Source organism: Megascapheus bottae, chromosome 1 (assembly GCF_031878675.1).
Source record: "Megascapheus bottae isolate mThoBot1 chromosome 1, mThoBot2.hap1, whole genome shotgun sequence".
NCBI classification, from domain to species: domain Eukaryota; kingdom Metazoa; phylum Chordata; class Mammalia; order Rodentia; family Geomyidae; genus Megascapheus; species Megascapheus bottae.
Window position 1 is genome coordinate 29,651,049 of NC_143509.1, and position 15,062 is coordinate 29,666,110.

General features: G+C 55.4%; 1 protein-coding gene across 3 annotated transcripts in view; it reads right to left on the reverse strand.

The window, feature by feature from the left end:
- Pip5k1c (phosphatidylinositol-4-phosphate 5-kinase type 1 gamma) overlaps window positions 1-11,702 on the reverse strand; it is a 34,180-nt gene extending 22,478 nt beyond the window's left edge. For all 3 annotated transcript variants that reach the window (XM_090341507.1, XM_090341498.1, XM_090341487.1), the window contains exon 1: window positions 11,530-11,702. In XM_090341507.1, the coding sequence (XP_090197633.1) occupies window positions 11,530-11,623 (94 nt within the window). In that variant the 5' untranslated portion in view covers window positions 11,624-11,702. The remainder of the gene's footprint in view (window positions 1-11,529) is intronic.
- Between the last annotated feature and the right edge of the window lie 3,360 nt (window positions 11,703-15,062).

The following is a 15,062-nucleotide window of genomic DNA, read 5'->3' on the forward strand; positions in this document are numbered from 1 at the left end:
TGTAGCTGGTGGAGGAGGCAGAGCCGAGCCGGCGGAGGGGAAGTGGAAGGAGCTGGGATTCAGAGGAAGCAGAAACTGCAAGCTGGGCTTGCACGTGACATGCTAGGACAGGCTATGGTGAGTGGGGGCTGGGAGCGGCAGTGGTGGTGGGGGGGGTTCTTTCAGGAAGCCACCGCCCAGGTGGAGGAAGTGCTGGGGCGTGTGGGAAGTGGAGGTGGCCGGCCAGGCCCAGTGGAAGGCATGGCGGTTCCTGCCATGCCCCTCTCTCCAGCCTTGTCCATTCACGCCATTTCCCTTACAAGAACCCACCTCCCAGTCCTCTCGACTCCTGTGTCCCCGGCCCCTGCTCCACCAGCGCCTCAGGCCATCGGCCCCAGGACCTTTGCACAGGCTCACTGGGTGACCACCTGGCCTTTGGCCTCTTTGGCTGTGCCCATCACTGACTCCGGACACCCCAGGTTGGATGCTATGTTCCCTAGCTACACTGAAGAAGCTGCTTTTGCTCACTAATAAAAGAGCACCTGCAGATGCCACCCTCAGGCTGTGCAGCCATGCAATGGGTCCCGCCCTGCCCCACACTCCGGGCCACTGAGGCCTGCCGGCCCAGCCCTCCCCCTGCCCCTCTGGTCCACAGAGCGGGCACTGGCGTCTCCTGGCAGCCAACGCTTAAGCTGAGTCAATAGTAAAAAGCCACAGGGCTCTGGACAGAAACCCGGCTTTCCTGAAAAACAAGCAGGCCCAGAGCTGAAAGCTAGCCCGTCGGCCGGGGAGACTGTAGCCACCCATCCAGTCACCTGGTCACCATCGGCATGGGGTGTCATGACGACATGGTTTTGTGACCCTGTAGGAGATGAAGATGTATGCAAAAGTCCAGCGTGAAGCAGACACCCAAAACAGACCAACAAAAACCTGCCCAGAGGTGGAAGTCGGGGGCAGATGCTGGATTCAATCCCAGCATTCAAAACAGCCAGGAGGGGACCACGCCTGTCATCCCAGCTACTCAGAAGGCTGAGATGTGAGGATCGTAGTTCAAAGCCAGCCCAGGCAAAAAAAAGTGCGAGACTCTTATCTGCAGTGAATCACCCGAAGACTGCAAGTGGCGCCGTGGCTCACGTGGTAGAGTGCTTGTCTTGAGTAAAAGAGCTCAGGGACAGCGCCCAAGCTGAGTGCAAGCCCAGCGAAAGGAAGAGGGCTGTGGGGACAGAGCCTGTGTTGATGGAGATGTGCCAGCAGACACTCCGGGAAATCCGTTCACGTCACCTGCCAGCTGCTCTGAAGACACCTCTCCTGCCTGAGCCGGCTTCGAACTGCGATCCTCAGCCCTCGGCCTCTAGGGTGACAGGTGTGAGCCCGCCGCGCCCAGTGTGCTGTGTAAAGGGCAAATGACTCCTACCACCTGGCACCCTGGAGGAGCCCGACATGGAGATTTCTGGGATCCCCTACAAGCTGTCCCTACCTGTGTCATTCTCAACAGAAGTGACAGTAGGGGACCTCAGCCAGGTGGCTCAGGAGTTCCAGGCCCCCTGGGGCCCCACCGTGAGACCCTGGCTGGGAGAACAAAGGACAGAAGAACAGTGTCTCTCAGCCTGCTCAGGGACTTTGTCCCCAGGATTAAGACTGAACAGCCTAGGGATTCTGGAGGGCAGGGATGTGGGGGGTGGGGGGGGTCACAGCAGATTATAGAAGTTAATGTTTCAAAAAGTAGCAGGCCTGATCCAACTAGACACAGACCTGTCTAGCCTGTGGACACCCCAGAGTCCATCCCAAGCCCTGCAACGTGAGGACGCAGCAAATCTTAGTTCACAAGGTCTGCAGAAAGTGCGGGAGGAGTCAGAGGACATGTGACATCCAGTGGATGGGTGGGTGGGAAAAGACCAGAGGATAGTGACCGCCTTGGGGCCAGCCTGAGCGATGGGGGCCCACCATCCAATCGTTTAATAGTTTAGTACGTACTGGGCACTGGTGGCTCACGCCTGTAATCCCAGCTACTCAGGTGGCTGAGATCTGAAGATCCCAGTTCAAAGCCAACCCAAGCAGGAAAGAAATCCATGAGATTATCTACAACGAAGCACCCCAAAGAAGCCAAAAAGTGGAACTGTGGCTCAAGTGGCAGAGTGCTAGCCTTGAGTGAAAAAGCTAAGGGCCAAGGCACAGTACCCCCCCCACACACACACACATGAAAGGGATTTTTCTCTGACTCTTGTCTTCAGGTGAAAGGTGTGTGAGGGGTGTGGTGTGTGCAGGGGTTCTCCCACGCCTTCCTGGACACAGCCCTGGGCTGAGGCTTTTTTATTCACTGCACCATCAGGCAGGAGTGGCCCTTCCTCAGGGCCTTTGCACAGTCAGGCCCCATGTCTGAGACACACTATTCCCACAGCTTGTGCGGCCAGCCCCTGTCCACTCTGGCCAGGCCCGTCTCCTCCCTTGGGGCATTTGTGACTGACTCATCCGCATGGCGTGTTCTTCACTGGGGTCATGTTTGTGAGAGGAGAGACTTGGGGCTGGTCCTGGCTGCTCCCTCAGGGACCCAGCCCAGGGCCTGGCACATGGCAAGCTGCTGGGATGCAGAGGAGGGACCAGGCCAGGCTGCTAGGACCAGGGTGCTTGGCTGGACCTGCCCTGCCCCTGGGCAGCTGCTCCTTGGAGCCGTTTTTTCATCAGCTGACACTAAATGGGTTGATGGTGCCAGGTAGGAATATAAATCCTTTGTATAATCAATCCCTAGTCAGCCATGTAACCATCCCTCCATCCTCCATCCTCCATCTAACCATCCATCCATCCACTGTCTAACCATCCCTCCATCCACCCATCCATCCACCCATCCATCCACCATCTAACTGTCCATCCATCCATCCACCCAGCAGCCATCCCAAACTCTGAGCATCTCCGGGATTCTAGGCCCCCTACAAGGAGGGAAATGACTCAGAGATTCTGGGAAAGGGCTTGGCAGTTCCTCCTTCCTTTTTTTTTTTTTTTTTTTTTGCCTGTCCTGGGCTTGAACTCAGGGCCTGAGCACTGTCCTTGGGTTTTCTCAAAGCTAGCGCTCTACCACTTGAGCCCCAGCACCATTTCTGGCTTTTTCTATATATGGGGTTCTGGGGAATCGAACCCAGGGCTTTGTGCATGCTAGGCGAGCACTCTACCACTGGCCACGCTCCCAACCCTTGCTATGGAGTTTCCAAAGGACCAGGCACCCATGCTGACCCCCAGCCAGTGAAGCTCCTGCACATGGATGGTGGGTACTCGATTCCAGCCCAGCCCAGCAGCCGTCCCCTGCGGGAGCACCACACAGCCAGGGCCAGGAGGCCAGAGCTCCAGTCCAGAAAAGTCTGCCAGCGGTGGTGACCCTGGCTCAGCAGCGTGTGTGTCTGTGTCTGTGTGTGTATGCACCCAGCAGTGAGGTGTGTTTCTGCCAGCACCCTGGCCGCCCCTCCAAGCAGAGGAGAGGGCTGGAGCCAGACCCGTGGGCAAGGATGGCAGGAGAGCTGGCTGCACAGGTGGGGAATATGGAGTGAGGCCTCCACCTGCCGCAAGCACGATCAAGTGTCCCTCCTTCTGACCCCGCTGCACAGGCCACAGGACAGACCAGCTTTCCCACAGGCTTTGGGTGTAAACAGGAAGCTCGCCAGAGCTAAGGGCTCCCCCCACCACAACTCACAGACCCCCAGCCCTGCAGCAGGGAGGCAGGCCTGCTGCCTGAGTTCCCTAAAGGCAGTCTCCACCTGGTACAGGTTCTGGCACCCAAGGTCCTGTGTCCTCAAACATGGCCCAGCTGGGGGCAAGGCTGTCCCCTCCAGCACTCCTGTCCCCAGGAGGCCCCGACAGCCAACACAGCAGAGACTCCACAGTGGTCCTGGGGGAAACAGAGTGTCACACGTGCAGGTGACAGGCCATTCTGTGACAAGAGACTTTGGGGTGCACTATCGAGTGGGCCATGAAGCATGGGGAGAGCTGGGCAGGCTCCCACAGCGGGCTGGTGTCGTGGGTGGCGAAGGGTGAGTCTCCAGTGGAGTTCACGTGCCAGAAGCCTGGTCTTGGGTGAGAAGCAAGAGAGAGGTGGTGGGTTCTTTTAGAGGTACGGCCTAGGGGACGCGGCTATCACCAGCAGCGCGGCTCTGGGAAAGGACTGACATCCTTCTCACGAAGCCAGGTTAGAGCTCAGCATTGGAGGAACCCTAACTGGGTCACCACAAGACCTGACCCCTCCTCACGTGCTTCACGAGCCCGGATCTTAGGCTGGTAGCCTTCCAGACTCTCAGCTAAATAACCCCCCTTGCCAGCCCCAAGAGTAGGGCAATGCGGTCTGGAGTCCTGCATGTAGAAGCTGGCACCTGTCACCTCAGCTTGGGTGCAAGTGCCACAGGGTCTTTCCACTGACACAGACAGACAGACACACACACACATACACAAAGATGAGTGAGCAAGGCTGTGGGGGTGGTAGACAAGCTGCAAGCTGGCTGGCTGGTACAACCTCTGCAACCTGATTGGCTACTGCACAAACTGTGAGCTGACTGGCTGTTGCATCCAGTAATCTGACTGGCTGTCACACGCACACTGTGATCTGATGGGCAGAGTTAACCACTCTCCCTCGAGGCCAGCAGGAACCTAACAGCACATCTCCTGTGGGAGTGAGCAAGGCCTAGTGTTTGTTAACTCGGTGTTTTCAGCATTTTTTCTTTTTTTTGTGTGGCAGTACTGGGGTTTCTAGTCAGTACATTACGCTTGCTAGGCAGACACATGTAAGCCAACTCTTTTTGCCTTGGTTATTTTGCAGACAGGGCCTTGAATTTAAGCCTGGGAGAGCCTGGACTCCATCATCCGAGCTACATTTCCCATAAAAACTGGGGTAAAGAGGGCCGGGAGTTTGGCCGAGTGGTAAAAGTGCTTGCCTAGCATGCACGAAGATCCAAGTTCGATTACTCGGTACCACATATATGGAACAAAGCCAGAAGTGGTGCTGAGGCTCAAGTGGTAGAGCTCTAGCCTTGAGAAAGTCCAAGGACAGTGCTCAGGCCCTGAGCTCAAGCCCCAGGACTGGCAAAAAAAAAACAAAAAACAAAACCCAAAAAACAAAACAAAACAAAAAACCCCAAACACCTGGGGTAATAGGTGTGTGCCACCACATCCAGTTTTTATTGACTGAGTTGGGGTCTCGCTGACATTCCAGCTCGGGGGAGAAGCTCAAAGTACCATCCTTCCAATCTCCGTCTCCCAGTCTGCAGTACTCATTAGCCGACTGCGTTTATGTCCTAGGTAAGGAGGCACCAGGCCTGCGAGTAACTCCTTGGATGACCTCACGAACTCCACGGCTCAAATCTGTCCCTCAACCTCCCGCCAGTCCGCTGGAGGGAAAGGATGAGTTAACATGACAGTGCCCGAATTGCTGGTGTATTCCAGTAAGGATGCTGTACTTGTGCTTGCTTTAACATTCTTCTCCGTTATTCTATAGGCTTAAAAGCTTGCAAAGCAGAGCTGGACACTGGGGGCTCACACCTGTAACTAACTACTCAGGAGGCTGAGATCTGAAGATCATAGTTCAAAGCCAGTCTAGGCACAAAAGTCTGTGAGACTCTTACTTCCAATTAAACACCAGAAAACTGGAAGTGGCGCTGTGGCTCAAGCAATAAGAGCGCTAGCATTGACCTGAAGAGCTCAGAGATAGTGCCCAGGCCGAGTTCAAGCCCTACAGCCAACAAAAGAAAAAAAAAAAAACTTTGCAAAGCAAGTTGGGCGCTCATGCTTATAGTCCTAGGTACCTAGCTAGCTACTCAGGAAGTTGAGATCTGAGAAAGCCAGCTCAGACAAGAAAGTCTCTGAGACACTTATCTCCAATCAACCACCAAAAAAGAAAAAAAAAAAAGCCAAAAGTGCAAAAGTGGAGCTGTGGCTCAAGTAGGTAGAATGTCAACTTTGACTTAGCACTCTAGCAGGGACAGCATCCAGGCCCTGAGTTCCAGCCCCATGACATTCACACACACACACAAGATTGCAGGGCTGGGAGTGTGGCCTAGTGGTAGAGTGCTTGCCCAGCATGCATGAAGCCCTGGGTTCCATTCCTCGGTACCTCATACACGGAAGTGGTGCTGAGGCTCAAGTGGTAGAATACTAGCTTTGAGAAAGTCCAAGGACAGTGCTCAGGCCCTGAGTTCAAACGCAGGACTGGCAAAACAAACAAACAAACAAAACTTGCAAAGCAAATGTTAAGAGTAAGAAAGAAGAGCAGGACAAGTGGGTGGCCCTGTGGCAGGCATGTGGCTCTGTGGCAGAGTCCTGGGTTGCACGCCCCACAAGACAAACTAAAAAAAATAAATAGAAAAATATACCGAGAGGGAGTAGACAGTGAGTAAGGGGTGCAGGGGCCCAGAGAAGCGTCTGGAACAACAGTCATTAGCTTGCAGAGAGGTTGGGGGGGGTGGAAAGTTCACAAGCTCCCGGCTGCAGGTTAGATTGCTTGCTTGCTTTTTTTTCCCTTTCACTGTAAACATGTTATTACTTGTACCTCGAGACATGCTTGCTGCATGAAGTCACAGGCAGGAGTCAGGGGAAAGGAACAGAATCAAAAGTCCGGGAACAGACCAGCCACCCGCAGGTGCTCAGAAAGTAATCAGAGTGGATCCTCCATCCGGCTAGGACAGGGAGGAGACAACACCTGGTAAAACGTCCACTAACCACATCTCACACATCTATGCCAGGACCACCTCCCTCCAGGACCGGTTCACAGGTCAAAATAAAGTGGAACTACACACGTCCCGGAAGAGTTCAATGATAACCTCAGCCAGGCAAGAAGTTCCCATCCACAGCGCCAAACTGGAGGGGAAATGAGAGTGACGCTGATCGTCTAAAAGTGAAAGTTGCTATGGTAGCATGAACAATCAAAGAGAACACAGAGAAAGAATTCCCATGTTTGTATCAGATGCGAGAAGTGTCCACACTACATAGAGAGCGCCTGCACCTCAGTAAGAAGACGGCTTCATTGAAGGAGGGCAAGGTTACTATTGTACAGGTCTAAGAAAATGCCAGCCTTCTGGACAGTGTGTGGAGGCGTGGCCGTGGGCCTGCCTGTCTCCCTGCTGACCTGCCTCCCCCCCAGCCCCTCCACTCTCGCTCTCTTCGTCAGTCTTGAACTCTGGGCCTGGGCGCTGTCCCTGAGCTCTTCAGCTCAAGGCTAGCGCCCCACTACTTTGAGCCACAGTGCCACTGCCTGTTTTGTGGTGGTTCCTTGGAGATAAGAGTCTCGAGGACTTTCCTGCCCTGGTGGGCTTCGAATGCTTATCCTCAGATCTCAGCCTTCTCCTTTTCAAAAAAACAAAACACAAAAAAGTACAGATTGCCATGACAAGCGTGGGCTTCCGACTGCACACAGCACTTGGGAATCCAAAGGATCCTGAGTTCGAGGTCAGCTGGGCTACCTGGCAAGACTTCATCTCGGAACAAAAGAGCAAACACAAACGCAAACCCGACGTGCAGTCACTCTGCCCCTAGGACCAGCACTTGCCGGCAGAGAAGACCTCGAGGCCTGGCACACACCCTGCTGTGTCCTGATCTGTGACACCTTGGGGCCCGGTGGGCCAGGGGAGGGGGCCCGCTCCTGAGAGTCAGACCGTTCTGGAGGTCAGGTCAACGTCCCCCTGTACTGTCACCAAGGCCAAGGCCATCCCACAGCCTGGAGCCCGGGGAAACGGAGGAACACAGCCTGTCCTCGCTCACACGCTCGCTCAGGTGAGGTGGATGTGGGGGCTCTGCCTAATCTTGAGCTCCATAATCACCCAGCGTCTGTCCAGCTGGCTCGCAGCCTTCAAGTCCTCAGCGGGGTCTCAAGCTGCCTGAGCACGGAGCACCTGATCTGTGTAGCCCTCCAGTCTTTCCCAGCCTCATTTCCCCATTTGTACGTGAGCAGGTCACACAGCATCCTGGGGGGGGGGGTCACTGACTGCTCCCCCCCACCCCACAGTCACCCACTGAATCTACAGTGACTGCTCTCACCACAACCCAAGTTCATTTCTACCCCAGGGTCTTTGCACAGCCACGCCCCTCTGCCCGGGGATACTTCAACTACAGGTTTGGCTTGATGGTCACCTCCTGCCTTGGGCCACTTGATGAGCTGCTGGCAGTAAAATGACCTGTTTCACTCCCATCTCTGCAGTCACAGCCACTCAGTAGGACACACAAGGGGCGGGCCAGGAATCCTCTGGCTTGGGGCAGGGGGTGGGGGCCTCTGCCTCACTCTCCCCCACTTGGCTCTATGGTTGACAGAGGAGGCTGGCGAGAATGAGGGCATGACTGAGTTGCCGATAAAACTTCATTGACAAATGCTGGCATGGACGTGATCGGGAGGGGTGCAGGCCCATCTGTACCCCGGCTGCCTGGCCAGTGGTGGAGCTCCGTGGGGGACACAGAGGAGGTCCCCACATTCCCTGGTGTGGCCCTAGTTCCTAGAGCCCCAGGGGCCATGGCGTGTGGTTGATGCATGCAGTCAGCACAGTGGAGGTCTAAGCAGGCACCCACGTGTCCCTGCCAGGCCACTGGAAGGGGTCAGGGTCAGGTTACCCTCTCGAGAGGGGACCCCGAGCCCAGGGTCCCGGGCCTGATGTCACTGTCAACAGGGAGTGACCAGGAGGGGCCAGGTAGAGAGTTTTCTGCCTCCTTATTACAAAACCTTGGCCTGGGCTTTGGGGGTCACAATCCCTGAGCTCCTCCTGTGGAGGAGGCAGGGTGAGTCCACCGCCTTCTCATCGCTCCCACTGGAGCCCTCGGCTCTCCCCAGTGTCACCTCTTCTATGTGCCTGGCTGGGACCAGGCCTGGAGAGCTCCAGGAGCATGGAGGAGCAAGGGGCAGAGAGGGAAACGGAGGCAGGCAGGAGACAGGCGGGTGGCTCCGACCCTGAGAGAGATGGGAGGGCTGGAGGTAGAGGTGGAGGGCCCTGTGATCCTTCTGGAAGGAGCAGGATGGCCCAATGTCAGCTGGAGGGGCTGAGCCAGGTGGAGATGGAGGAGGGAGCCGCGGGCAGAGCGGGGTTCATTTCCAAGGCAAAGCTGAGGTGATGTGCCACCAGATGAGACACGGCAAGTGTTGGCGGGGTGGGGTCAGGAGCCAGGCCACGCCTCCAAGGCCCCACAAGATAGTGGGGGACAGCAGAGGGATCCTCAGACCAGAGCTCAGGTCAGGCCTGGAAACCTATGTGGATCCTCAGCCCCACACAGCCTGCCCAGCAGGTGTTCCCAGCGGGCTGCAGTGGCTCCATGCCCCCCCATCCCCGCTCCCAGTCTCCAGCCCAGTAGCTTTTTCAGCCAAGAGCCAGGCAGTCACCAGATTTGCTTCCTATCAGATGGGCCCTGCAGTGTAGGTTGATAAGATCGGGGCTGGCAGTGTCTCCTGGAGATGCAGGTGGCAATTTGATGGCTATAAGAAGGAGCCTTGCAGGGAAGTATGGGGCGGTTTTTCACTCTCCATTGTCCCTGAGTCCAGGAAACCAACCGCCTGCCCCCCCCCCAATCTTTCTAGCAATCAGAACCCAAAGTTGAGCCTCAGAGAGGGGCTGCAGTGGGCGGTAAATGGCTGCTAGCAGTTGTTGAGCACCGCTGTTGACTCACTGAAGGCATTTAAGGCTCAGGCAGAGGCTGGGGGTGGGGCTTGGTGGGGAAGCACACGACTGCAAGTTCAAACGCCAGGACCACCAAAAGAAGGAGGAAGAAAAAGAGAGAGAGAGAGAGAAAGAGACAGAGAGAAAGAGAGGAAGCAAGCCAAGGCACAGGTGGGACGAGACTGCTAGATGATTCGAGATGGAAAGCCAGTGAGTCACAGAATGATCACTGTTGCCAGCTGGTCCTCACTCAAGGAGATCCGGTCAGCTGGAGACCCTGGGAGAAGAGAGAGGACCAAGCCAGGTGCTGGTGTCTCACCCCATCACCCCAGCTACTCAGGAAGCGGAGATCTGAGGATCGCAGTTCAAAGCCAGCCCAGGCACAAAAGTGTATGAGACTCATCTCCATTAACCACCAGAAAACCGCAAGTGGTGCTGTGGCTCAGGTGGTAGAGCCGTAGCCTTGGGAAAAGTCCAAGGACAGTGCTCAGGCCCTGAGTTCAAACCCCAGCACTGGGGACAGTCTGTGACTGTTACAATCACAGAGATCCAGGGATGGAGGAGATGGCGACTAGACCCCACAGTATGGACCTTCCCAGCCCAGGTCAGTCGGTCAGCCACATGCAGACCAGGACTTCTGGGAGGAGAGCTGGGCTGGGAAGACCCTATGTTCCGGTGGGGTCCAGGCCTCCTTATCTCCCAGCTCCTCAATCAGCTCCTAATCAGATGACAAATGTTTGCGCTGAGGCTTTCTGGCAGCTGGGCGAGTCTTGGGACTACTTTGTCCCCAGAGCAGCTCAGTGGGGAGGCTGAGAAAGGGTCTCAAGGCCAGGGCTGGTTGTCCCTCTGGGGTCCAATAGGGCCTGGGCCAGAGTATGGGTGACAGTAATGGGAGGATGGGTGATTCATGGGAATAAACAGGGTCATACAGCACGTGGCTCTGGATGACAGCAGGGAGGGGAGTGCCCCCCCAGCCGTGCTCCTTGCCCTCCTCTCTCTGTCTCCACACACTCCTCCCCGCCCCCCTCAGCTGGGCACCTTCTCCCCCACCTGCCAAGGGCAGGGTGCCCCGGTAGAGATGGATGCCGTGGCCAGGGGGGATGTCTACAGAGACATCATGGCCCCAGACGCCTTCGCTGTGGGCTGCAGGGGGAAGCCTAGGGTTCTGCAAATTAGGAAAGTTCCTATTCGGGAGCTGGTGAGCTCAAAGGAAGTGCTCCCTTCCCGGGCTCTGCACAGCACCCTTCAGAGAGCAGGCCAGGATGGCAGCCCAAGAGGGGGCGCAGAGTGGCCCTCACCGGAGGCCGGAGCGCAGGGTGGGAGGGCAGGCTGGGCATCAGTCTCCTCTCCAACCTGCTGGCCCTGCCGGGAGGTAAACTGAGGCCCAGAAAAACCAGGCCCCGTCAGCACACCACCCCTCCCCAGCCAAGTCTGGGGCCTCGAGACAGGATGTCACGACCCAGGGGGGCTGACCCCAACCAACGACACCCCCCCGCCCTCCTGCAGCGGGACAGAAGGTGACAGGCTCCGGACCCCTGGGGCGCTGTCACCCATCCCGGCCATGCAGCACCCGGCATACAGGGTGTCCCCTCTAGAATGGGGGTGCTCCTCTATCACCCCACGCCCGCGGCCCCCTCCCCGGAGGGGCTCCCCCGCTCCTCCGACGGACCCCAAGACGAAGCCCTGCAGCCCCTCCGCCCCACCAGACCCCGGGGACAGCCAGGCTGCCGCGAGCCCCCAGTCCCGGGCGGGGCATCGCAGCCTCCGGGCGGCACCCCCGGGCCCGACGTGGACCGCGCCGGCGCCCCCCGCGCGCTCGCCCGAGTGGAACGCTCCGGCGGCCCGCCGCGGGTCCGCGCGCTTCCCGGGCGGGTCCACTGCGCCGCGGCGGGGGGGGCCGGCCGGGTCCACGCGCGCGAGGGGGGGGCGCTGCAGGCCGCACCGTTACCTGCTGCCGCTCCGCTCTCCGCCGCCCAGGCCGCCTCCGCCGTCACGGCCCCCGCCTCGGCACTCTCGGCCTCGTCCGGAACCTCCAGCTCCATGGCCGCGCACACCGGCGGCGGCGGGCCCGAGGCTGCTGCACCCGAGCTCGGCCGCCGCCGCTGAACAACAAGCGCCGCCGGCCCGGGCTTGGAGGGAGGAGGGGGCGCCGGCGCGCGGGGGCGGGGAAAGGGCGGGGCCTGGAGACGACGCGCACCGAGCAGCCAATGGGATGCGTCGGGGGCGGGGCCTAGGGCGCCGTCACGCTCGGGATGCCGCGAGCGCCCCCGCGCGTCCAGGGGTGGGAGAACGGCCTGGCGTGGCTACCCCAACCCGAACCTTGCACGAGGACCATCAACACACGCTGTATTACTTTTTCGTATTTTATTGCTATGATTAATTCGCATGACCACTAACAAGAACCAGTGGCATTTGTGTTTCCATTCATGATCACCTTTATGACAACATTAATAGTGCACAGGAAACGTGACATCCCTCCTGCATAAATGATGCATTCCTGCCACAGCATTATACACCTTTGCATGTTGACAGCTACATAAATGACGCCAATGTGACATGAACACACGGAAATACGTTTATGTTTTTGCATTAGGCTCGTTAATGAAAAATAGTTGAATAGTATTCGCATGTGTTTAATTTTTACAAATTAAATATAATGAGAACTACAATATGAATATAATAATAATATGAACATAAAATCCATACATATTCATTTGTATATTATATTCATGTATAATTGAATTAGGTCACATGTGTAACTACACTTGGATTATTTAATGGAAACATGATACGTGAATGAGCCAGGCACACGGGGCTCACGCCTGTCATCCTAGCTACTCAGGAGGCTGAGATCTGAGGATCGCAGTTCAAAGCCAGCCTGGGCACTAAAACAGTCTGTGAGACTCCTGTCTCCAGTTAACCATCAGGAAACTGAAAATGGCGCTGCAGCTCAAGGAGTGCTGTTAACTTTTAGCTGAAGAGCTCAGAGACAGGGCCCAGGCCCAGAGTTCAAGTCCCAGTACCAACAAAAATAAATAAATAAATATAAAAATGTAGGGCCAGGAGTCTGGCCTAATGGTATCAGTGCTTGCTTAGCATGCGCGAAGACCGGGATTTGATTCTTCAGTACCACATACATAGAAAAGTCGGAAGTGGTGCTGTGGCTCAAATGGCGGAGCTCTAGCCTTGAGAAAACCCAAGGACAGTGCTCAGGCCCTGAGTTCAAGCTCCAGGACTGACAAAAAAAATCATATAAAAATGTAATGCAATGTGCATCAGCTGTATGTTGTTAGGTACAACATATAAAGTATAATATCAGGACATAAATATCTTTAAAATTAGCATCTTGTAAGTGTTAACATGTAGTGCACCAGCATTACAATTGATATTGTCCTTATTTTTTATGTTAATACTAGGGGTGGAGCTCAGGGTCTGGCCCTGAGTATTTTTCCTCAAGGTTGATACTCTACTAGTTGAGCCACACCTCCAGTCCTGCTTTTCTGCTGGTTAGAGATGTGATCTCACACTTTGCTGCCTGGGATTGGTTTTGAAATACAATCTCAGCCTCTTGATTAGCTAAAATTACAGGCTGCCTACATACGCCCAGCAATAAGAAAGCAAATTAAAAATAAAGAAAGAGGGGCCGGGAGTTTGGCCTAGTGGTAGAGTGCCTGCCTAGCATGCACGAAGACCTGGGTTTGATTCCTTGGTACCACATACATAGCAAAAAGCCAGAAGTGGTGCTGTGGCTCAAGTGGTAGAGCCCTAGCCTTGAGAAAATCCAGGGACAGTGCTCAGGCCCTGAGCCCAAGCCCAGGACTGGCAAAGAAAGAAAGAAAGAAAGAAAGAAAGAAAAAAAGAAAGAAAGAAAGAAAGAAAGAAAGAAAGAAAGAAAGAAAGAAGGAAACCAAGAAGTTAAAACTGAAAATCAAGAGTGGCCTGGAAGGTATGTAATTTAGAGACCAAGAAGCCCTGGTCTAAGTAATTAGTTAAAGGAAATGAAGGCCCATAAGCCCTGGGGAAGGGGACAAAGCACTGGTTATCTCAAACCAGAATGGTGACTCAATTAAACTATATGCACGCCTAACATTAATTTAAAACAAATACAGATCGCCAGCTCTGGCCTGTCACCCTAGCTACTCAGGAGGCTGAGATGTGAGGACAGAAGTTCAAAGCCAGCTTAGACAGGAAAGTCCATGAGCCTCCTATCTCCTAAACCACCCAAAAGCTGGAGGTGGAGCTGGGGCTCAAGTGGTAGAGCAAGATGGGGGGGGAGAAAGGGGGAGGAGAAGAAGGAGGAGAAAGAGGAAGAAGAAGAAGAAGAAGGAGGAGGAGGAGGATGAGGAGGAGGAGGAGGAGGAGGAGGAGAAGGAGCAGCGGCAGCTCTGGGATAAAAAGCAGTGACCCTGAGTTCAAACCCCAGGGCCAGCACCAAAAGTCAAGACATAAGATAAACGTGGCTCAGTGGGGTTTACCTGCATGGTGTGGGGGGGGCGCCCTGGGCTCTAGTTCTACCCCACCAAGAATAATAAATAATAATAAAAGAATGAATGATAATAGAAATGCCAGGGTGGAGAGGGCCAGCCAGGAGCTGGCGACGGGGAGCAGGAGCTGGGGATAGGGCCCGGTCAGTGGCCTGGCCTTCTTCCTTCCCAGGCCCCTGCCGGTGGGTCTGCTCTGTTTTGTAGCCTGGGAAACCAAGTCAGCTACAGGCGGCCTGGTTCCTGGTGCCCCCTCGTGGCCACGGGCTGCAGGAAGTGCAAGATAATTGGTTTTGATGGCTCTCCCTCTATCCCTTCCTCTCTCCCTCCCTCCCTCCCTCCTTTCCATCCATGCATCCATCCATCCACCCATCTATCCATCCATTCACCTAGCTTTCTATTCATCTATCCTCCTCCCTTCCATTCATCCATCCATCCTTCCATCCATCCATTTATCCCTCCATCCACCCATCCATTTATCCACCTACCCATCCTTCCTTCCATCCATCCATTCATCTATCCATCCATCCCTCCATCCTTCCTGCCCTCCATCCATCCACACATCCTTCCAGCCTTCCATGCATTTATCCATTCATTCATCCACCCATCCCTCCATCCACCCATCCTTCCAGTCTTCCATCTATCCACCTATCTATCCCTCCATGCATCCATTTTCCACCCACCCATCCATCATCCTTCCATCCTTCCACTCATCCAACCATCCATCCACCTATCCTTCCATCTGTCCTTCCTTCCATCCATCTGTCCATCCATCCATCCATCCATCCATTCATCTTTCTTTTCATCTATCCTTCCTTCCATTCATCCTTCTGCCCATCCATCCACCCACCCATCCATCCATCCACACATCCACCCATCCTTCTATCCACCCTCCACCATCCTTCCAGCCTTACATCCATCCATCCACCCATCCATCCATCCATTCATCCATCCATCCATCCACCCATCCATCTATCCATCCTTCCATCCATCCATCCAT